The sequence below is a fragment of the Oryctolagus cuniculus genome, chromosome 14 (assembly GCF_051225735.1).
Source record: "Oryctolagus cuniculus isolate XC-2025 breed Fujian yellow rabbit chromosome 14, ASM5122573v1, whole genome shotgun sequence".
Taxonomy (NCBI): Eukaryota; Metazoa; Chordata; class Mammalia; order Lagomorpha; family Leporidae; genus Oryctolagus; species Oryctolagus cuniculus.
In genome coordinates, this window is record NC_142880.1 from 70,336,037 (window position 1) to 70,360,754 (window position 24,718).

Here is a 24,718-nt window from a genome sequence, read left to right on the forward strand (position 1 = left end):
CAAATACACATTTTCTTTAAGTTCAAATATTCACCAGAATTTACCTAGTCACTTCCATATCAGGCAGGAGATTTGTTTTTACACTTTGGTGTTTATCCAGTCCAGAATTGGGCAATCATAGCGACATGATTATAAATTTCATTGCCCCCTCTCTGCCAATCGTGTTTGCTAAAACTCCAACCAAAAATATACCTTTCCCGTGGATTCTTGATGCCTATCGGCACTGGTTGAGTCTTACTAGAGAAAATCTCATACAACTGTGCCAAATATGTTCATTGAATGGAGTCATCAATAAAAGTCAAGAGGACACTTGGGTGTGGCCAACAACTGTACAATTTTATCTATGAGGCCACCTTTCTCACAATTTTGATTCCATGCATTTTCCCTCCATTAACAACCAATCTCCTCCATTCATCCATTCCTGGGAATGACAATCTGGTCTCATACTTGATGTGAAAGTGGGAATCACCTTATGTAAACTGCTGCACTTACACGCCACCTTTGACATTGTTATCATCACCACCACCATCACCATCACCATCATCATCATCCTAACAGCAACAGCAGTAGCAACAAGATTTGCACCTAGCATGTTTTGTATCTCTTACAATGGGAAGTCAGTTCTACTGGCATCCCTGATTCTACCTTTCACTTTTTAAAAGCTTTTTATTTGCCTATCAGTTATTCTGGTTTTCCTTTGGTATAAATCTTTCTTCTGGTGAAACTGATAAGATACATGCAAATATACTTAATATTTTCAGGCAGTATATATACAGTTGTCCCTTTTTGTTCGTGGGAGATTAGTTCCAGGATCCCCCAAGTTTTAAAGTTTTGCAGACATTCAGTCTTTTACATTAAATGGCATAGTATTTGCATCTAACCTACACACATCCTCCTGGATATTTTAAATCATGTCTAGACTACTTATAATACCCAGACAATGAAAATACTATGTAAATAATTGTTGCACAGGTTGAACATACTTAATCCAAAGATTAAAAATCAGAAATGCTCTAATATCTAAACTTATTGAGAACTGACCACACACCACTAGTGGAAAATTGCATACTTGCCTTAATTATACAGGTTGCAATAAAAATATTGTATACAATTTTTAGGCTATATGCATTATATATATTATATATGAAATGTAAGTGAAGTTTGTGTTTGGAATTGTGTCCCACGGGGCTGGTGTTGTGGCACAACAAGTCAAGTCACTACTTAGAATAGTAAAATCTCATGTGAGAGACAGTTTGAATCCTGTCTGCTTCAGTTCCTATCCAGCTCCCTGTTGATGCATCTGGGAAAGCAGTAGAAGATGACCCAAGCAAATGGAAGTTTTGGATGGAGTTTCAGGCTACTGGCTTTGGCCTTGCCAAGACCTGGCTGTTGTGGCCATTTGGTGATTGAACCAGTGGATGGAAGATCTCTCTCTCTCTCCCCTCCCCCTCTAACTCTTCCTTTAAAATAAATAGATAAATCTGAAAAAAAGGAATCATTCCCCATCTCACGTTATTTCATCATATGTAAGTACATGAAAATATTAAAAAATCCAAAAGAAGTTCAACCTCTGAAACATTTCTTATCCTAGGGATTTCAGATAAGGGATACTCAACCTGTACTGTATTGTTTAGGGAATAATGGTAAGAAATAAAGGTCTTGACATCATCAAAGCAGTCACAGTTTCTTTTTCAAATATTTTCTATCTGTGGTTGGCTGAATACACGGATGCCAAACCTGAGATACAGAGGGTATAGAACAATATCTAAGAGCACAGATTACACTGTTATTTTGAAAGTTGTCATAAGAAAACATTGAAGAAGAAAGAAAAGTTTATAAATTACAAAAAGAAAATACATAAACTCAGGAATCCCACTGAACCAGAAAACCTATATATTCAACATAAGGAATAATTTATGCATTGTAGCATCATCTAAGATTATTTCATTATGCTGTTATTAATGCCTCCAAGATATTTCTCTGATAGTATATTAACGAAATAGTGACAAGCATCTTAAGCTACAATCTTGCTATAAAAGAAAATGGGGTGCTGGCATTGGCTTTACCCAATATGATAACGCCAGCCCCAACCCATCACTTCTAAGAAGCTTTATATAATTATTCCAGGTGAAGGTAAAATTTCCCCTTAAAATATGTGTAGTCCAGTTTATCTTAGTGTTGGTTGTGCTTTAGAATTGTATAGATACATGTTTTAAAGTCTCAAAGACAAGCCATGTCTAAATCCAATGACACCAGAATCTCTGGGAATAGATTGTAGCATCAGCTTCCCTCATGTCTAATGCATAGCCAACATGAAGGCTACTATTCCAGAATCATTCCTTTCACATTTGTTAATTACCAAGTTAGGGTTGAAATAGTTCATTTCACTTTATGTTTGAAATTTTTGAAAACAAGAGCTTAATATGGTGCTTCATGTCTAGTTGGCATTCACTATAAAGATGTTGATGAAGTATCATAGACTTAATGCTTGTGTCCTTCCAAATCAGCATGTTAAATGCCTGCCCCTAATATGGTGGTATTATCAGGTAAGGTCTTTGGGATATAATTAGAGTTAGATGAGCTTTGGGGGAGAGTCCCTCATGAATGTGATAATGTCCTTGTAAGTATTCTAGGACTTTCTTCCTTCTGCCATGTGAAGACACCATAAGAACAGAGATCTCTGCAACCTGGTGGAGGCCCTCACAAAACCTGGCTGCTCAGGGACTCTAATCTTGGACTTTTATCCTCTAGAACTGTGGAAAAAAATCTTCCTGTAGTTTACAAGACACACAGTCTATGGTAATTTGTTACATTTTATGACTAAGGCATAAATTGATAAAAAAAATAAGATCCATTTTTCATAATAAAGCTCAAAATCACCACAAAAGTTTTAGTTTTAAAAGACTTGTTTATTTATTGGAAAGTCAGAACAAGAGAGAGAGAGACAGAGAGAGGCATATCTTCCATCCAATGACTCACTCCCTGAATGCCACAAAAGCCAGGTCTTTGCCAGGCTGATGTCAGCAACCAGAAAGTTCATTCTGTCTCCCAGACAGCTGGGATGGGCTGAAGCGCCTACACTGTCTTCACCTGCATTAGTGGGGGCATTACTAGGAAGCTGGATCAGAAGTGGAACACCCAGACCTAGAATCAGCACTCCCATATGAGAGGCTGACATTGTAAGAGGTGGCTTAATCTTCTGAGTGACAACTTGGCCCCAGCCATATAAATTTTTAAATGAATCATCTTTTCAAAAAACATAGCATGTTCTTAATTTATAAAATCAGTACATAAATTAATTTAAAAAATATTTCTAAAGTAAACAAATACTGAACATTTGAACATTAATGTATATGTGCTGATGTGTTGATTTGCAAACTTTTCTTCATGTGGATATATTTAGTTTTGTCTTCCAATTGTTACTACATTGCAGAAGATCCTTTATTTATTTATGTTCTCCTGCAACCACTCCCCAATCTGACCTACTATTGTTAGTTAAGTATTTTAAAGATCATGTTTAACTACAGAATTTAAGTAATTGCCTATATATATATATACATATATGTAAATATTATGACACCTCAGTAAAATTAAGATTTTATTGCTGCAATGGCAATGTGGGTAACTTAGAAAAATGTAAATTTCATTTACCTTTAGGCACAAAAATAACAATATTATCTAAACTGCAAATCAAAGGTAGCATACAAATGTACCTTAATAACAGCAGTAGATGATTGACTTAAATTTTAAGTGATTTCAAACATTGATACCAGGGTAAAATATTCCAAAATCGTCCTTACTGAACATCCTTATGTTCCTCCCGCATACTCAGAAGAGAAAGAAATCACTATATAGTCAAAGTGAGTTTCAATACACATGTATGACCTGAATTCTCTCAGAGGAACAGGAATAAGAGACATCCATCATTTCCTGGGAACATACTTGCTGTAAAAAATGAAGATCTTCCACACTGGCTTTAGGTTATTTATTTCCTTATAGTTCAAGGTAAATGATGGAGGGGCACATATAAACTCTGTTTATGTGGTACTGTGGCATGTGTTTGTACATAATTGACCTGCATACTAGCAAAAAAACTACTAACTGCTCAAAAGACACTGCACTACTTCCACCTCCCTTAAAGTGTAAAACAAAGCAAAGAATTCTGAGTATATCTAACAAAAGAGAAGAACAGAGCTGACTAATGCAAAAAGAAAATTTTTTTTTATTTTTTTATTTTTTTATTTTTTTTTGGACAGGCAGAGTGGACAGTGAGAGAGAGAGACAGAGACAGAGAGAAAGGTCTTCCTTTGCCGTTGGTTCACCCTCCAATGGCCGCCGCGGCCAGCGCGCTGCGGCCGGCGCACCGCGCTGATCCGGTGGCAGGAGCCAGGAGCCAGGTGCTTTTCCTGGTCTCCCATGGGGTGCAGGGCCCAAGCACCTGGGCCATCCTCCACTGCACTCCCTGGCCACAGCAGAGGGCTGGCCTGGAAGAGGGGCAACCGGGACAGAATCCGGCGCCCCGACCGGGACTAGAACCCGGTGTGCCGGCGCCGCTAGGCGGAGGATTAGCCTAGTGAGCCGCGGCGCCGGCCAAAAAGAAAATTTTTTTTCTCACTCAACAATGGCCTTGAAGTTCAAGCAGTGACTTCAACAAATATCAAAACTTGATTCAAGTCATTTTACATTTTGCAAGTTTGAATTGAAGAACTTATTTTTCTACCTACATTCATTTTCCTAGACTCAGGAAGAGATGACAAAAATGGCACAATATATTTATAACAAATAGTTGATAGTTGTTTTGCCATCTTTGGCTTTCCATATTTTTGACAATTAGTGACCAATATGAAAAGCATAGACTTGGAATCATTGTTGGGGAGCTAGTTGTTGCTGACTCAGGAAAGTCAAATGTTTTATAGAAACCCTATCATTTTATTACGTGAGAGGTAGAAAAGAGCAACATAAATTTTGAGCTTTTCCAGTCATCTCTACTTTCTCACCAATCAGGGAGCTTCTGCTTGTTTAGAGTCACTAGGATGTTTTCTATGTAGAAAGAAGATAATGATTGAATGCTAAGGGAAATGAAAGATTGGCTATATGGGTTTCATTTTGGAAATTATATATGCTCAGAGAAGTAATCTTTAAACTTGTGTCAAAGGACCAAACACCTGATTAAATAGTAGTAGCTGATTTGGAACTCCTGGAAGCTTCAATTTCTCCAACTTCACAGTTTTAGTTCTGAACTTTTGTTTTTATATCACCTGTCTACAGATTTCTAATGGCACTCACCACAGTAACATTAAAACATTTGACATGAGGTGGGTGTTCCTTTCTACCTTTTTTCTAAAATATAAATCATGAGATAGTAGTGAGCAGTCTAAATCTCAGCTACTGCAGTGAACAAAGCTTTGAGAACAATCTCCAGGTGATCTCCTGCAGAGCCAGCTAGTCCTGAAGATTTTATGATTTTGTGACTATAGTAGGAGATGTTACAGTGCAAGTTCAACAATATGATCTTGCATGACTTCCTTCAATTCTTACTGACTGAAAATGAGCCTAAACTTAAAAGACCAGGCAGGACTGTCAGATTATAGGGACAGATGCTGCTGCATGTCAGAGGAGTTGGACTGGACTTCGAATGACAGCTACAGAGACTCAATTACACAATGCCCATCTCTCTCAGCACACACATTAAGGACCAGAATCTTTAATGGGATCTGTACTTGAAATAAAGGGGAAAGAACTTGAGCATGATGGCGTTCAGAAAACTTCCCCTTTTCAAATAAACTGTATTAAGACAAAGCTCCAATCAAATCTCTCTCTGTGTGTGTGTGTGTTTGTGTGTCAGTGCACTTGTGCATGGTTCATGATGAACTTTACCAACCACATTGTAATTATTACCATCAGCTGAAGTCTTCCACATCCAAGAAGTGTGATTCTAACATTTTAATAATTGACTGTGTCACCCACAGATGTCCTGTATGAGACCCCACTTTTCTTGCACTGGACTTCAGGACAAATTCTGTCAAACAGCATGGTCCCAACTTTGTATACTCCCATCTCATGGATAGGCTTGTTGGAGTTAGCATTCAGTTGAGGGATATTGTCCTTTTGCTTTTTCACCATTTGCGGGACACACGTAAGAAAGCAGCCCCATTACTGACCTGATTGCTCTGCACCAAGAAGACTGAATATGGGGTGTGAGCTGTTCACAAAAGTCATCAGAAATGTGAGGGACCAGCTGCCTGGAGATGATGGCCTAGAGGAATGCTGCAATGAAGAGAAGCCTGCATTTCCCAGGTAACTGGAATTACATGCATAGCTCCTTCCATAGATAACAGACCAGTTCCACCTAGTTCATTGTCCAGGCAGCCCAGGGTAACTTAGAAAATTCTACTCATTGTACCTAAATGATTGAATTTGGTTAATTGTTGCAGTAAATTTTATGCCATGTTTTTCCCATTTAATTCTCATAATTACCCCTTTTCCAATTATGGGAACTGAGGTGTAATATGACTATGTAAGTCTATTATGGTCACACAGGATGTAAGTGGTAGAGCATGTTTTTGTGGCAAGTCTTTGTAAACCCTGCAGCTATATGGATATAGAAGATGAACAGAAGCTCATTTACAAAATATTTGCCATTTTAAAATTTATTTTACAGTGTCCATGTACTACTATTGGTATTTTAAAAATATTACAGAAGTGAGTATTGACATGATATTAGAAAGCATTGCTGGATATGTCACCACAATTTGTCCCAAATGAGGAAACCTCAATATCTTACATTTATTAATATGCTCCTCCATGTTTCTAATTAAGAAATGCCAGAAGGCGAGCTAGGACAAGCAGTGCAACCAAGAGTAAGCCTCATGAGGGCCCTGGGTTAATTTATTGAATAGGTCACTTGTCATTAGTTTCAGGTTCTTTGAAAATATTTAATGGTCTCCCACTCCCTGTGTCTAGCCAAGATCCCTTGCTATGGTGCCCAGTGATAACTAGCCATCCCCAGAAATATCCTCATACCTAGAAGTTCCCTTCAAGTTCTCTTAAAATTTCTTTCTCCTAGGACCTTCCTAGCTACATGTGTTTCAATCCATGTAGGGCACCTTAAGAACCTTCTCACAAAGGAGACTCCTGCTTGTTGGTACAGAATAAGGCCTAGGATTCTGCATGTGTTCAGCAGCAGGCATTGCAAAGTACTCAGGTTACTTGCCCACCACTGGTAGGTGGTCACTTTCATGTAAAGCCCTCTTCATTACACAACTTAAAATAGCAAATCTGCCCACTCCTTATTCTTGGTACTACCTTTCTTCTCTGCAATTTTTAAACCCAAACTTCATATTATTAACTGAATAATTAGTTTTTCTTACTTTATTTTCTATTTCTTCCTATAAGGATGTAAACTCATGTGGCATAAATTTGTTTCCTTGTTGTTCACAGCCATGCCCATATTGTCTAGAGTATTTCTCAGCACACAATAGAAACTGAAGGATTAATTTGATGAATTAATGGATTATCTAAATTCTAGGGAGAATTAATGGCTTAGTTTGACTGAATCTCTAGGGTATCATGTATGGCAAAAAAGAAAACTGACAAAATAAAAGCAAATGCAATGATTAAATAGCAGGAATTACAAGCAAGATGGGGGATATTATGGATGAAAGGGTCATTGGATATCCTTTAGATGTAATCATTCAGTTGACTTCTATGTCTGCTAAGAGAATCTGTTAGTAATGACAGTCAGAAAGCTTCATTAACTAATTAATTTTTGTAAAAATAAGGCTCATATTCCTTCTATTCTTAGGTCATTTTTAATATGTGGATTTTTAATATTGTGGATTCCAAATTTTATAAATCTGATTATAGGAAACCATAGTAAATAGAGTCCAATTTTCTATTTTCAGATTGATTTGACTATTTTCCTGCCTGGCTGCTGCCTCTTCTTACCAATTCTTTATGAGTTAAATAGTTATTTTTATTATGAAATGTAGTATCCTATTGAAATCGGAGAATCTGTTCAGCTGAAAGCTGATTTATAGAAATCCCTTACACATCAGTTCTTAGGACAATGGTTTTCAATCATCTTTTTATGACTAATATTTTATCATGGCCCCATTACTTTCCTCAACTGATAGTAATTGGTAGAATGACATTTTAAAATACTCATAAATATATCTCATATGCGATATGAATTGAGTTAAAATAAAGGTACTATAATAAAATGTTTAACAATTTTAATGTATAAATATTAGCGCACAGTTATATAAAAATTTTAAATCTCATTTTCCTAATACATACCCACATTATCTAAGAGTTGGTACCCATTAGATTGGAACTTTTTACATCAATAATTCTTATAATCACAATGAAAAAATGTATAACTCTTATTAGAAGTTTGCAGTCAAGAGAAAAGCTAGCATTTCAGACATGAGAATACATATACCTTTGACAGCATGTAGGTTTGTGAGTAAACATATAGCATCTTGCAGTATGGGCACACATTGGCAACACTGCACTCTCAATGTTGCTCTATAGTAGCAGAGCCCTCCCTCCAGGCACCAGCATAGCCTGCTCAGGCATTCCTCATCCTCGGTAGGTTTGCCTCTATATGGGTTGAAAAACTGATTTTCATTTATTTTTGTTCCTGAATAGGCTTTTCTCCAGCTTTAATTCTCTGTACATCTTCCTCCCGCCAAAAAAACCACATTGTTCTTGCAGTGAAGTGCTTAGGATTTATAATGATGCTTTTGTTACCATCTCATAGGAAAGAAGACAAAGATAAGTTCTGAAAAGATAGGCACAAAAATTTCTTGATGTTTTCTCCCAAGTTTCCTCCTTCCTAATGTATCCTATACTTCTAATCTGTCGAACCTATATTTAAAGCATAGGACTTCTTTAACCTTCATATTCTTATTGCTGTTATAGGCTAACCATTCCTGCACCCATTTTTATGTTATCTGTAAATATTTTGTGACTTCCTTAGGAATAAAAATATAGTTTTTAGTTATGTTATAAGCAATGGTATGATTGAGAGGATGTGTCATAATAAGAAGGAGATTATTAAAGATAATGAAGTAAGGACTTGATCAGCCCTCACCCTGACTGTTGATGAGCAACTTGATATGTTATCCCTCTTAGTATTTTTTTTGTTTGTTCTACTTAATACTTTTGGTTGAATACTGTAATCAATACACAATTCTTCTTAAGTGCTGAAACTTAACTGAAAAGTGATCACTGTTAAATATAAGAGTGGGAATAAGAGAGGGAAGAGATGTGCAATTCGGGACATGCTCAAGCTGACTTACCTCAAACGGTAGAGTTAGAAACATACCAGGGGATTCCAATTCAATCCCATCAAGGTGGCATGGACCAATGCCATCTCACTAGTCCCAGTGATCAATTTCTGTTCACAATTGATCATAATTATAGGTCTAAGACCCAAAGGGATCACATAAACAAGACTAGTGTCTGCAAATACTAGCTGATAGAATCAAAATGGGAGAGAATGATCCAACATGGGAAGTGAGATACACAGCAGACCCATAGAATGGCAGATGTCCTAAACAGCACTCTGGCCTCAGAATCAGCCCTTAAGGCATGCGGATCCGGCTGAAAAGCCCATGAGAGTATTTCAGGCATGGAAAGCCAAGACACTCTGGAAAAAAAAAAAAAAAACTAAATGAAAGATCTCCACGAGTGAGATCCCAGTGGAAAGAACGGGTCATCAAAGAAGGAGGTACCTTTCTCTGAAGGGAGGAGACAACTTCCACTTTGACCATGGCCTTGTCTAAAAATTATCAGAGTCAGTGAACTCAGGGGGCTTCCATAGCCTTGGCAGCTCATGAAAAGAGCCTAGGTTGATTACTGATGCCATAAACAAGAGTGTCAATTTGTTAAGTCAACACCAGGAGTCACTGTGCACTTACTCCTCATGTAGGATCTCTGTCCTTAGAGTGCTGTACATTGAGATTTAATGCTATAACTAGTACTCAAACAGTATTTTTCACTTTATGTTTCTGTGTGGGTGCAAACTGTTGAAATCTTTACTTAATGTATGCTAAACTGATCTTCTGTATATAAAGAGGAACGAAAATGAATCTTGATGTGAATGGAAGGGGAGAGAGAGTGGGAAAGTGGAGGGTTGCGGGTGGGAGGGACGTTATAGGGGGGAAGCCATTGTAATCCATAAGATGTACTTTGGAAATTTATATTCATTAAATAAAAGTTAAAAAAAAAGATTGTGAAGTAAGGCTTTTAAAAAACATCTTTATAATTTGGGACATGCTCAATTGGACTTGCCCCAAATGGTGGAATTAGAATCGTGCCAGGGGATTCCAATACAATCCCATCACGGAGGCATGTTCCAACGCCATCTCACTAGTCCAAGTGATCAATTTCAGTTCACAATTGATCACACTGATAGGTCTAAGAGTCAAAGGGATCACACAAACAAGCCTAGTGTCTGCTAATACTAACTGATAAAAATCAAGAAGAGAGAGAACGATCCATCATGGTAAGCGGGATACACAGCAGACTCATAGAATGGCAAATGTCCTAAACAGCACTCTGGCCTCAGAGTCAGCCCTTAAGGCATTCAGATCTGGCTGAAGAGCCCATGAGAGTATTTTAGGCATGGAAAGCCAAGACACTCTGGCCAAAAAAAAAAAAAAAAAAAAAAAAAAAAAAAAACACCTAAATGAAAGATCTCTGCGAGTGAGATCCAAGTGGAAAGAACGGGGCCATCAAAGAAGGAGGTACCTTTCTCTGAAGAGAGGAGAGAACTTCCACTTTGACTATGACCCTGTTGGAGTAAGATTGAAGTCCGCAAACTCAAAAGGCTTCCATAGCCTTGTTAACTCATGACTAGAGCCTAGGGAGATTACTGACACCATCAACAAGAGTGTCAGATTGTTAAGACAATCATAGGAGTCACTGTGTACTTACTCCTCATGTGGGATCTGTCCTTAATGTGTTGTCCAATGTGAAGTAATGCTATAACTAGTACTGAAACAGTATTTTACACTTTGTGTTTCTGTGTGGGTGCAAACTGATGAAATCTTTACTTAATATATACTAAATTGATCTTCTGTATATAAAGATAATTGAAAATGAATCTTGATGTGAATGGAATGGGAGAGGGAGCGGGAGATGGGAGGGGTGCGAGTGGGAGGGAAATTATGGCAGGGGAAGCCATTGTATTCCATAAACTGTACTTTGGAAATTTACATTTACTAAATAAAAAAATCTGTAAAATATTTGAGGAAATTGAAGTAACATACCAGAGAGAAGAGGGAATGTAGTACTAAGTGATGACAAAAACCAGGTCCTGGGGGAAAAAAAAAACAAATTGTGTGCCACTTATTCTAAAAGTAAATCTTTATAACCTCTTCACCAGTGTATTTTTCTGTCTTCAGAACTAATAGTATACACTCCCTGCTATCAAAATGGATATTTAAAGCTCCTTTCAGATATATATTTTATCTACATGAATGTCGTGCTCTTTTTGTGCAATTTACGTGAATTGTATTTCCATTTTATGTTATCAGTATTTTAAAGTTTGGTTAACCCCTCTGCTTCTTAAACCAATTCTGGTAGGATCAAGAATTAGAAATTTTCTGCTATGTTTAGGCATAAATTTAGGATAGGATGATTTAACTGAGATGAGATGTATTCCTGGTTTTGGTGAGTGTTCAACTCCTTTAATGTTTTTCCTACTCTTCAATACAACACAAATGAATGAAGCTATTTTTCAAAGTTCCTGAAGGCATTTTCTCTATAACAACATAAGGCTTTGAGGATATCAAATAGTTCATATTTCTGGGAATAGAATACCTTCAACAACAATAACAACAACAAAATGGAGTTTTGCCACCAAAGTAACATTTGTTTTAAAATTAGTATGTTGTGCCAAGACAACAGTCAGGGGTTACTTTAGATAGGCTGTCACAAATTCTTAAAAGTTTGCAAACATAAGCTAATCCCTTGGATAGACAGAACTTTTGAAGTCACTTAAAATGCATGCAGTAAATTTTATTTTTTGCTTTCATACAATATGTGCTACAACTTAAAAAGAAAAAAGGTGTTACCCAAATATAGTCAGGGCCAGAACCTTCTGGGACACATTTTGCTACTTTTTGAATGCATGATAAATTGGTTGAGCTATGTAATGACAAACTTTCAAGAGATTAAGATCTCTACTAGGAATATTTCCCTAATCAATGAATTTCACATTTGTGAAGAAGACAGTAATCTGTAACTAGCCACTAAAAACAAAAACACAAAAATTCTTGGTGAACCAGTTTCTTCCCTCTCTCTCTCTCTTCCTTCATTTCTTTGTTCTTTCCTTCCTTCTTCCCTCCCTTCTTCCTTCTCTCCCTCCCTTGCTTTCTTTTCTCCCTCCTCCTTCCCTTCCTCTCTGCCTTTCTTCCTTCCTTCCTACAAAATCATTCTACCTAGAAAGAAATCTTTAATGGGCTTACACAGAACACATTTACCAAGTTAAAACTAAAACCCTAGTATGTTTGTAATCAGATTTTCTAAGAAATTGTTTTAACAAGGTAGCTTAAAAATCAAAACATGCCAGCATTTATAGCTTGGAGGAGTAATTAACAATAATTTAATAAGTCATTATCTGAAAGTTTACATTTCAAATATGGAGAGATTGCAATCAATGTCATTGACTCATAGAAATTTGGAATGCCCTGTGTAAAGAGCTTTACAAGTAGCCCAAATGGATTTGATTGTTTTTTATGAGTAAAAATAATTTAGTGTATTTTCAGCTGCAAAGTAATTGAACTATTATGACTAAACATCACAGATGTTTATATCTTTAGAGGTGGCAATATATATTATATAATGTATATTTGGAATGTTTCTAGAAGGCCTTCAGAATTGGTTTATGAGTCACACACAAAAGTTACCAGATTTTGTTTTTGAACACAGTAGTGCTAAAGGCAACCTCTTACCAATTTAAGGAAATACACCTGCACAGTTTTGGCTGACTCCTTAAATCTTGACTCTTATCAAGGAAAGATAAATCACTTTTGAGAATACTATGCCAACTTGACATTTTTCTGAATTGAGACATTAAACCTATTTTGATTTATGCTGGCATCTTTGGAATATGTTTTAGTATTTTTAGATGATTACTAGAAGAATGACAATCAGTTGATTCTTTCCTTCACTGCTTACCAGCCAATAGAGCTTTTCCATATTTAATCCTTGGTATGGAGATACATGGAATGTGTATGCTACAGATATATAATGTAAGCAAGCATTTTGCCTGTTAAGTTTTATATGTTTTCTCATAATTATCGATTATGTTAGCTATCAGAATATAATACTTTGAACTATTCAGACTAGCATCTTTTCAATAGAATTGCAGTATGTAAGGTGGGTAATAGAGGGGTAGGGCAAACGACTTTTTAATTTTTAGATGGTGGAAGCTAAGCGTTGAACAAATACATTGCAAGGAGAAAATGAAAATATATTTATCAAATTCATTTTTAATCTTTCAAACATCTTTCAGTGTGTTCCTTCTTCCTTCAAAAGTAAATTTCCCAGGGCCAGCACTGTGAATTGGCTGGTAGGGCTGCAGCCTGAAGTACCAGCATCCCATATGCACACTGGTTCCAGTCCTGACCCAGCTCACTACTATGGCCTGGGCAAACAGTGGAAGATGGCCCAAGTCCTTAGGCTCCTGCACCCACATGGGAGATCCAGAAGCTTCTGGCTCCTGGCTTCAGATCGGCCAGGTTCTGGCTGTTGTGGCCATTTGGGGAGTGAATCAGTGGATGGAAGACCTGTATCTCTCTCTGTCTCTGTGTCTGCCTCTTTTTAACTCTGCCTTTCAAATAAATAAATAAAAATAAAAATCTTTTTTTTTTGTTTTGTTTTGTTTTGTTTTTTACAGGCAGAGTTAGACAGTGAGAGAGAGACAGAGAGAAAGGTCTTCCTTTTTCCGTTGGTTCACCCCCCAACTGGCTGCTATAGCCGGTGTATTGCGGCCAGCGTGCTGCGCCGATCCGAAGGCAGGAGCCAGGTGCTTCCTCCTGGTCTCCCATGCGGGTGCAGGGCCAAGCACTTGGGCCATCCTCTACTTCCTTCCCGGGCCACAGCAGAGAGCTGGACTGGAAGAGGAGCAATCGGGACAGAATCTGGTGCCCTGACCGGGACTAGAACCCGGTGTGCCGGCGCTGCAGGAGGAGGATTAGCCTAATGAGCAGTGGCATTGGCCAAAAATCTTTTTAAAAAAGTAAATTTCGGGCTGGCACCGCAGCTCACTAGGCTAATCCTCCGCCTTGCGGCACCAGCACACCGGGTTCTAGTCCCGGTCGGGGCGCCGGATTCTGTCCCGGTTGCCCCTCTTCCAGGCCAGCTCTCTGCTGTGGCCCGGGAGTGCAGTGGAAGATGGCCCAGGTGCTTGGGCCCTGCACCCATGGGAGACCAGGAGAAGTACCTGGCTCCTGCCATCGGATCAGTGCGGTGCGCCGGCCGCAGCGTGCCGGCCGCGGCGGCCATTGGAGGGTGAACCAACGGCAAAGGAAACCTTTCTCTCTGTCTCTGTCTCTCTCTCTCACTGTCCACTCTGTCAAAAAAAAAAAAAAAAAAAAAGTAAATTTCCTATTCCTTCAAAAATTTAATAGGAACTAAAAACATTTCAAGAAAATTTCATTGATTCTTGAAATCTGTATTTTATCTATAGAAAACTGTTATTAGTTTAGTAAAACTACAATGATTTATTAAAGTCCTTTATTATTTCCAAAACAAAAAATCTGAAAATTTTTAAGTTAATTGCATTCAATTATATAAATCTTATTGCAATATAATAGTTCTTACCTTTTGGAAAATGTCTCCTAATCAGGTATGTTCACTCAAATCAATAATGGCAATCTCTGCTTGAGTATTATTATTGAAACAGTTACAACTAAACAAAATAAAAATAATTTCCATTTGAGTGTAAATGGCCATTGACGATCCAGTAGAAAAAAAAACAGGTCCAAGGAGCGTCCGTCTTTGATCATTTTGCAATGTGGAGCCTCCAGTATGATTTTGGGAAGTCCCTTCCTTTATTCAACACTATTTCATCACTCTTCTCCTATCTTACAGTTTGTAGCTCTTACTTTCTCATATTCTTTCCCTGACACAATATTCCTTATTTCATACAAAGCAGGTAAACTCTGTTTCCTATTTCCATTACCCTATTCAGCAAATCTAGGATTTTTTTTCCCGGTCCAGCATCTTCACCAGGCAATGTAGGATTGTAAATAACCCCCAACTTTTGTTCTGTCCGAATTATTTTATTCCCTATCATAGTAACAATACAGATGTATTTCAACAGGCATCCTCCAGGTTCATAATCTGGTGCCCATAATTTTAAGGAGATAATAAAAGTCCTTGAGGAGGAATTCTTTTCTTACCATTTAACACATTGATTTCTCTTCTCTACACTAAGGACCTTGGAAATAAATTGAGGGCCTCATTTCTTGGATCTTTTCATATTATCATTACATAGTTCTGAAGGTAGAATAGGGCAAATATCAGCAAGGTTTCTGTCTCAAAAACCCCTTCCAATCTTTGTCTGCTCCTGTCAAAACCTGAACAGGAACAGGGCTGGGATTAGAGTGAGCAAGAGAATCAGGGCCCTGTAAAAGCAGAGTTGGAACTGCCTTAATTTGCCTCATCATTTTTACATTAATTTTCAGTTTTAAAGTATTTTTTATTGATTTTTAACAACTCAAGATACATAAATGAGGCAATTGGCTCCTCATGTTACTCTTTTTCTGGACTTCTAGGGAGATAAACTTTTATGTAGTATCAGAGAGAAGACCTTTCAGCCTGAGGAAAGGGGCATGATATCATTGAGAGGGTGGCCAAATTTACTAATATTTTCTTGTAGGCAATGAGTTTTTTCCTGGCAAGATTTGTGACTATGCCACAGCGTTTATCTGACATAGAGGAGATTACACTTTTCACAGCCTGAAGCTAAGGAGAAACTAGGAAAGGACAGCATGACAATTGCTAATAGAAATATCAGTTGCTGAGGGAGGATGGAAGGAAGGAAGCCTGGGGGTAAAATTTCAAAAGGAGAAGAAAAGCAGAACAGGTACTGTGGCTACACTTGCCACTGCATCCGCTGTGCCTAGGCAAGGTAGTACTTCCTTCGTTCCTCTCAAAAGTGCATGTGCGTGTGTGTGTGTGTGTGTGTAGGGGGGTGTCTTCAAGATCAACTTAATAGTTTCTCTGTCATAAAAATGTGGTGTCATTTATTAGAAAGGAAAGATTTTAAATGCTTAAGAAATGCACTGTTTTTGACTGGTGGAAGCTGGCATGGTTCACTTTCAATGCAACAGCAAATCCTTGGAAGAAAATCCCCATGAACAGGACATATTGAATAAATGTAACGAACTGAACCGCAATTTGGTAGATGCAAACTTCCTAAAAATTTTGAGCATTCTTTTCAGATCTCAAAATACCTCAGCATTCAATGATTCTAGAGGGATTATGATTCTTTTGCATGGTACTGCATGAGTGACTGTTTAAAGTAACTGAACTTGTAATAAAAGCTCGTTAGGTGTACTGCATATAAACAAAACAGACACATTTGGGTTTATTGCTTATGCTCTAAAATTAACAGAGGCTTAAGAGAAAAAAATCTGGTCTAAGCAACTTAATATGATTGTTGAAACTGAGGTCCATAAGAGTATAATCAGCAAATATAAAAACAGAAGCACATAAAGAAGGTGTGGAGATTTTTTAGAACTCCTGAAAGATAAAAGATATTTGCCTATATTTTGAAGTGTAAATAATCCAGATTTTGAAATATTTCAACTCCTAATTTTAAACATGTCATATTGTTTAAATCACTGACTTCTTATAGGAATTATTTTAACTTGAGTCGTACTTTGTACTGTCCTGAAAATAGTATGCTTAATTATGTCTGTAAACTCAAAGTAGCTATCTTTTAAAAGAACAGAATTCACAAGGAAATCATTCATTTATGAAAAGGTCATGTAGACCTGGACAAAGACTATTTTTCAAGTGAACAGAATCTACTGCCACTCCTACCATTTATCCTGATTGTTTTCAGGAATGCATCACTAATAGTCTCCATTCATCTCAGGCTTTTAGAACTGATCCAAAATCTACTCATATGGGAGAGTCTATCATTAACCAAAAGCCTTTGCATAGCCCATTATAACACAATTATTTCTCATTATCATTCCAACAATATCACATTGATGACCATTTTGAAACAGCATAACTACCATATACTAAGGAGGTACAGAGCAAAGAATAAAATGCACTCAATGTTACTATAAGGAAAAGATGAAAAAAAGGAATGGTTGGAAAATCCACATTCTATTGATATTCCTCTCTTTCTACAGTAATATAGAATATCTACAATTAATTTTTTGATGATTCTCAAGTATGAGCCTTCTTGGAAATGTTGATATGGAGAAAGACAGAGGCAAATCTGTACACATTAATAAAATAAAACCTTTGTTTAGAGTATATTGAAAAAATAAATATTCATGATTTTAGTTTATTTTCTGTTGAATTTATTAATAATCTTTATATATATTTATATATGTATGGCTTTGAGCAAAGACAAAAGAAATACTCTAACTCATCCCTGATCATACAGTTGTAAGAATCAGCTTTTCTACTATCTTCTCAGCAGCAGAAAGACCAATCTTTTCAATAATACATTTCTTTCTGTACAGATTAAAACTTCATACATAAGGGCTTGATTATGTACAGAGAAAAGAGATAACTTTTCAACTAGCAATGGACCCTTATATTACAGGAATGTGAGTCAATTTTTTCTTAACCTAATTATATATACATTCATAAACATATGTATATAATTTACCCTGTACCATTTTATTATTTTAATGTATAAACCTTAGGTTTTTTTGTCCATTCTATTACAAAGTGAATAAAAATTGTATGGTTGCACTGAAAGACCATGCAATTCAATTTTGCTTATGTTTCCCAATAGTGCTCAAAATAAAAAACCAAAAATTTATATATAAAAATATTTCACTACCAAACCCATTAATCCTATCAAATGTAAACCTTTAATAATTTAAAGGACCCAATACATGATCTTAATAAATTGCATTTGATTTCATATTTTAATAAAATAAAGAAGTTTTGTACTGATATGTAGATGGTCTTGCAGCTTTCCCATAGGTACTCACAAAATCCTGACCTGCCATCACATTTCACAAGCATGTTAATGATAACATCACATTGACTAGCATTGTTGATTACTTCCACACAAGTTGGGATCTGTTAGAAATTAAACATAACAACTCATTTTGGTATTATAGGTATTATATCCATAAAAGGCATAACAGGCAGCATAGATCCACTTAGAGTTTTTGCTTTTGTTTTTGTTTCTTATCCTCAAGTCTATTTGGAGGCCCTGTCCCATACAGTGTGTGATCTTTGTTAAGTTCTTCTTAAATGTGTTGCCAGTGTCAAAGATACTGAAGACCTCCACGTTAGGTCATTCTCTTAACCTGGCTTATTTACAGAAGTCGGTCGCTAGGATTCTTCCAATTGTATTCCAGTCATCCACCACATCTGTGGGATGCATTAGGCACAGACGATTACTAAGGGACTTCTTTGAGAAGACGATGCTCACAGGTCATGGAAAGAGTTAAGGAAACAAACAAAGGAACAAACAAACAATGCTCACAGACATTCAACTTATCCCTTCTTTCTGTTATGATGTTCGTACTATTTTCAGCACATTTAAAATAACAAACCTTCTACCTAAGGTCTATGTTAGTCACCACATGCCTTAAGATTTACTAACCATTTAGTTACAATATACATAGAGCAAAATGTGTGTTTCCCAAACAGACATGATGCTAAAATTTATTTATTTCCTTAAATTAACACCATTGTGAACTACAAACTATGGTGAAGACACAGAACACACAACTCCAAATCAAGCTGTGGTTCACAAATAATTGTTTCAATGATAATATTAAATGAACGTGAAGACCTCACTTCTAGACTTAAGTCAGAGAGCCAAGTCAGCCTTATAAGGATTTTAATTAATTAAATAATTAATTTTAATTAATGAATTGTTATACTTCTCTAAAAAACAAGAAATACTGTAAGCCTTTCCTTACAATGACTGATTTGAACCTATTTTTCCCCCAAAGCATGCAGGTACTATTTTCAGATGCTTGATTATGGCAAGAAGGAAGAAAAGTAATGGTGTTTGGTGTAATACAAGCAATTTGTAGATTCAAGCATACAATTTTGCATAAAACATCGCAGATTAAAATAATATTGTAGATTTCAAGCTATTGCATTACAATTGAGTAATTGTCACAGGTTTTGTAAAATTTAAAACTCTAAGTTTTGAAGTGAAGCAATAAAACTAAATTCTTAAACAATGACTTTTACCTTCATACAACACAGAATAGCTAGTTTTACTTGGGTTGAAAAACTTATTTACAACTAACATTGATTGAGTCTTGGTAAAAGTCCAAAAACACACAAAGACAAATATCCCTTCAGCTTTCGGAAAGATGAGTGCGCATGATTGAGGTTAGAGATTTTCTTCACTGTGGCAATGCTAGTTTCTTATGGGGGCTAAGTATGCAGTGGATTCTTTACCGAATTCAAAATTGAAAGCACCAAAATACAATTTAGATCTACAAAATGAGATTTGCTATCTAATCCTCCATAATCAATGATTAACAATTTAGAGGCAGACTCGCAGCTAATGAAAGAAGGTTATAATTGGTGCTGTTCAGTAGCCCCTTTGAGTTGCCTTTTTAAAATTAGAGTTTTGTTTCCATTGAATCCAAGAACTCTTCATAAAATAGATAAATACATGTATCAAAGGAATCAAGTAAAAGTAGGTTAGAAATAAATAATCTTACAACAACTTTTTAAATCCTTTAATGGTTTAAAGAAAAGAAGACATATAACACTGAATGCTAAACAGGTCTTTTGAACTTCTCTTGGGAATTTAGATATCTATTTAATAGTATATAGTATATATATATTTATTTTTTTTACATTTTGCAAGTAGGACAGAGCTGTCTAAAATATCTCTTCATAGTTATGGGGATCTATCAGGAGATAGAATAAAATAAGATCTGAGAATGTTCTCAGTTTATTGGAGTATTTCTTTCTGCTTCAACAATTAGCAGGGATCATAAATTCGAAGCAAATCGTGGCTTTTCTGCCTCCGGGTCTGTGTTTAAGACTGAGGAAGCCTCTCTCTGAAGAGGGGCTGCTGGTGGAGGGGGTGCCGGAGGCACTCCTCGGTTGGGGGGAATGGCTCCGGAGGACATCTGTCGAAACAGGGTGACTCGCTGAGGGACAGTGCTCCTGCCCGCTGCCTGGAGGCCCGCGCTGTGGACAGCTGCCACGGGCTGGGGGATGGAGGCCAGGGACTCGCCCACAGTGGGATGAGGTCTGGAAATCAGAGTGGAAACCTCGTGCGGCAGCGAAGGCTGCGAGGCGGACAGGGGCCTGACCTCCCGGGTCAGGCTGGTGTTAGGAAGCGCCTGCGTGCTCCGGTGCACTTCGTTCTTCGGCGTGGCGCTGCCGGGCGTCTGCGGCTGCTGGGGCGGCTGCTGCGGCTGAGTCTGAGGTGCCTGGGGCTGCTGCTGCTGCTGAGGCATGAGTGACAACTGGGAGGCAGTGGGGGAGGCGTAGTGGAAAGTTCGAGTGGCCAGCGGGCTCTGTACAGGAGGACTGCAGACCGCAGTGGTGTAGGAGCAGGGCGAGAGGATGGCAGAAGGCTGGGGGGTCTGAGTGCTGGGGCTGGGGGAGTGCAGGTTGCTGTGAGACAGGCTGGTTGCTGTGTACACCGGTGGAGACTGGGTCCTCATGCGTGAGGTCGGGGTAGCAGTGGACGAGGTGGAATTCAGGGCTGTCATTTGAGGATAACTGATGGGAGCGATCGCCTGCACCATCTCCCTGTCATGTTTCACAATCTGCTTCAGGATCTCATTCTCCTGGTTGTTAAAAACACCAGTGTTCAGATCCTTCTGGAACTTTTGCAGAAGAATGGAGTTTTTCTTTCCTGTCAGCGAAACAAAGATCATCATTTAGAAAGCCTACGCGTGATTGAAAACAACACGGAGCCACAGTGGTTCCTGCAAAGGGAAGCAGGTCAGCGTTTCAGGGAAGAGGCATCAAAGCCAAGTACTCTCCTTCAGACTCCAACTAGCAATGTGGCTCTCACCGCTGCTGCTTTCTGTGTCTCTCTGGAAAACCTTTCTTACTACCCAAGACAAGCTGAAAGCCTGGAATGTGGCAAATGCCAACTGGCAGAACAAATACTGATATTTACCATAGGGCTCCTAGAATCAGGATTTGAATTTGAAGTTCCTTTTTCAAGACAGGACAATGGAGAATGGACAGCTATGTGGCAGTCACACTACAAACAACTGTCCGTAGATTATTTTATTTAGTGCCCAATCCTGTGACATACATGTGTCTGGAATACCAATTTAATGGAAAGAAGACAAGGATATGGAGATTAAAAACCGAAAACATGCTTAATAGCTTACAGGATGGAGAAGAGCAAAAGAGAAATCTGATCATACATCCCTGCTACAGGAACAGACCTGCTGCATTCTGCACTACCTGGGTGCTTAACAGAAATTCAGTCTCTTGGGTAGATGTGGTCCACTGGGTTACACCACCACTTGAGATGCGCACATCCCAAGTGGGAGTGCCTGGTTTAAGTCCCAGTTACTCTATACTTCCAATTCAACTTCCTGCTAATGTGCTTGGGAGTCAGCAGATGATGACCCAGATACTTTATTTCCTGTCATCCAGCAAACCTGGATGAGCTGGATGTAGTTCCTGGCTCCTGACTTCGGGCTGACCCAGCCCTAGCCATTGTTGGCATTTGGGGAGTGTACCACTGGATGGAAGATCTCTCTCTCTCTACCTCTCTCTCCTCTCTCTCTATCTCTCTCTCTCACTCTCGCAAATAAATAAATAAATACATAATTAACTAATTTTTTTAAAATAAAGAAATTGAGTTTCTCGGGCTTCACTCTCTTTTGCCGAATGAGATGCTGCATTCTACTAAGATCCCAGACGAATCACACGCACAAGCTTTAAGAGCACTGTGACCTTGGCTTTGATCTTTGCCCTATGCCGGTGGTTCTCAGTCTTAGCTACATATTTTTCTCATCACTGGAGCTTTATTGTTTTAAAGATTTATTTATCTATTTGAAAGGCAGAGTAAGAAAGGGAGAGGGAGAGACAGAGAGAGATATTCCGTCTGCTGGTTCAGTCCCCAAATGGCCACAACAGCCAGAAGCTTCTTCCAGGTCTCCCACCTTGGTGCAATTTCTCGGGCCATCTGCTGCTGCTTTTGCAGGCCCATTAGCAGGGTGTGGAGCACCCAGGACACAAACTGGAGCCCATATAGGATGGAGCCCATATAGGATGCCAGTGTCACAGGGAACGGCTGAACTTGCTATTCCACAACTCTGACCCATCACTGGAGCTTTAAAGAACACTAATGCCCAATTATCCCCTACCAATTAAACATGAATAACCAGACATGGAATCCAGATTTTGCTGCTTTATGTGCAGCCAGATTGAGAACCATGTCATGACCATTCCTTTTATGAGAGCTGTTAAGAGAGCCAAGGGCACACTGCATGGCAGGCTCTCAGTTCACCCCAGGACCTCAATAAGCATTAGCTCTGCTTCCTGCCATCTTCTTTGGAGGGATTTTCAATAACCAGCCACTTACTGGTAGAATAACAATGAGAATCAATAGTTGATTAAAATATGAAGGGAAAGGCAGTGGCTTTTCAATTACATCATTGATCCAATAAAACCCAAGCTAATATAGTAACTGCAAAGTGAATCAATTTGTCAAACCTCTAATAAAGTATCAAATCTAAGGTAAAAATGTATTTCTGAAGTGGAAATATGTGATTTGCTAGAGTGCATGCAATCATTTTAAATGGCTGCAAACTGTTCTAATTTCTCACAGTACCAAAACTCTTCTGTTAGTAATAGATACAAATGCTTATTCAGCATTCCCTCAACTAGCTACATTTATTACGAATAGCCATAAAATTGAGAAAGGTAAAGATTGCGTGAGTGATCAAAATTTAATAATCTAAGTATGTAAAACATACACAGTTATGATTTTATAAAGATCAAAAGCAAAAATGCTTGGTGCTTACTAATGAATTTCTTGAGTATCTGTCAAACATTTAAGGCAAACTTTCCTATAAAACAATTCAATTCAATAAGGCAGCTGAAAGTGAAGCTGTATAAAAATAACAGAAATTCTCTATTGAAATACCCTGTTTCTAAAACTTGATAAAAATGTCCAGCTGCTTTAGGAACAATTCAACTGCTCAGAAATTAGTCTGTCTCATATACAGGAACATTTATTCTTATATCACAAAACGTAGTTATTTTCAAGTAACGATGTTTTTGAGAGTCCCCGAGTACCATACTTCTTTATGGGCACCATCTCCTTGGATGCTTAAGTCCAGTTAAATATCTGGAATGTTAAGTGAGTATCTAATATCTTATCTCTAATGATAACATCCAAATAGTACCTTTACGTCTATCTTATACAGAGCTAAAGGAAGATGTGAAGTGCAGAAAAAACTGGCATATCATGCATCGGTCTGAAGTCCTTACCTTCAGCAAGAAGGAAGTAGCTGAAGTACCTCTGTTTCCTTCTAACCGATCCCAGCCCCACCTCCTTTGAGTTCATTAATTCCTTCCTCCCTCCCTTCCTTTTTTCAACAAAATTCATTGTGTACTGGGTACTGTGAATGTAATGGTGAATTAGACATGGTCTCTATGTCTCTAGAGCAATTACAAAAATAAAAGCACTTGCTGTCATGGGGAAACTTCAGTGGCTACAAGAGAACACATCCAGCGTAATCAGCTCTCTAAAGGGTGGGAGTTAAAAACGTCTACAGGGAAAGTGATACCCAAAATGAAATACTAAGGCTGAGTAGTGTTAAGCTGGGAAACAGGGTAGAGAAGGCTGAGGTGAGTGAAGAGGGCTTAGGTGTGGAAAACAAAAGCATACTACCTCATGACATACCAGAATGTTCCAGCACATCTAGAGAAGTTAATAGCAAAGCCAATCATTTTTAACTGTACTACAGCTATCATGCATAACTTTAAGCTAGCATAACTAAGAAAGTCTAATTTGTATGGTTCTTATTTGCTAGTCTTAAAACACTGCTGATGTTTGCAGAGTAAAATATCTACATAAGGCACTTCTATCAAGGCCTTTTCTGCTTGAGTCTGTATTACAAACATTGCAATGTTTCTGCTTGTTGAAACCAATTTAATGGAGAAGACTGATTTAAGTAAATTAGTTTTCAATACTTAATTTAAGAATAAAATATTAAATTGACCCAGAGAACACACAAAACCCTTGTGATAAAATTTAGTTTGTAATGTAGACTCATGCTATTGCATTTTAAGGTCTATGTTAAATCTATCCAGAAATGATGTCATTGTTTTTTTTTTACCTGAGATTCAAACTGTTTTGGTATCACTCGGAATATCAGATTGTGTAGCTAGTAAAAACAGACATGAATAAATGAAACCAGAATCTTTCAAAGAGATAGATAAGGCCTCAGATATTTCTAGAAATATGGCTACAGTGAAGTACTATTTTATTCAAATTAACAAGCAAGCTATAAACTATCACTTGAGACTTATG

The 24,718-nt window shown here is 37.8% G+C and overlaps 1 protein-coding gene across 3 annotated transcripts in view; it reads right to left on the reverse strand.

Moving 5' to 3' along the window:
• Nucleotides 1–17,538: 17,538 nt before the first annotated feature.
• The window catches only part of HCN1 (hyperpolarization activated cyclic nucleotide gated potassium channel 1), a 423,356-nt gene continuing 416,176 nt past the window's right edge, over nt 17,539–24,718 (reverse strand). For 2 of the 3 annotated variants that reach the window (XM_051853385.3, XM_008262038.5), the window contains one exon: nt 17,539–21,067. In XM_051853385.3, the coding sequence (XP_051709345.1) occupies nt 20,190–21,067 (878 nt within the window). In that variant the 3' untranslated portion in view covers nt 17,539–20,189. 3 annotated transcript variants of the gene reach the window in all.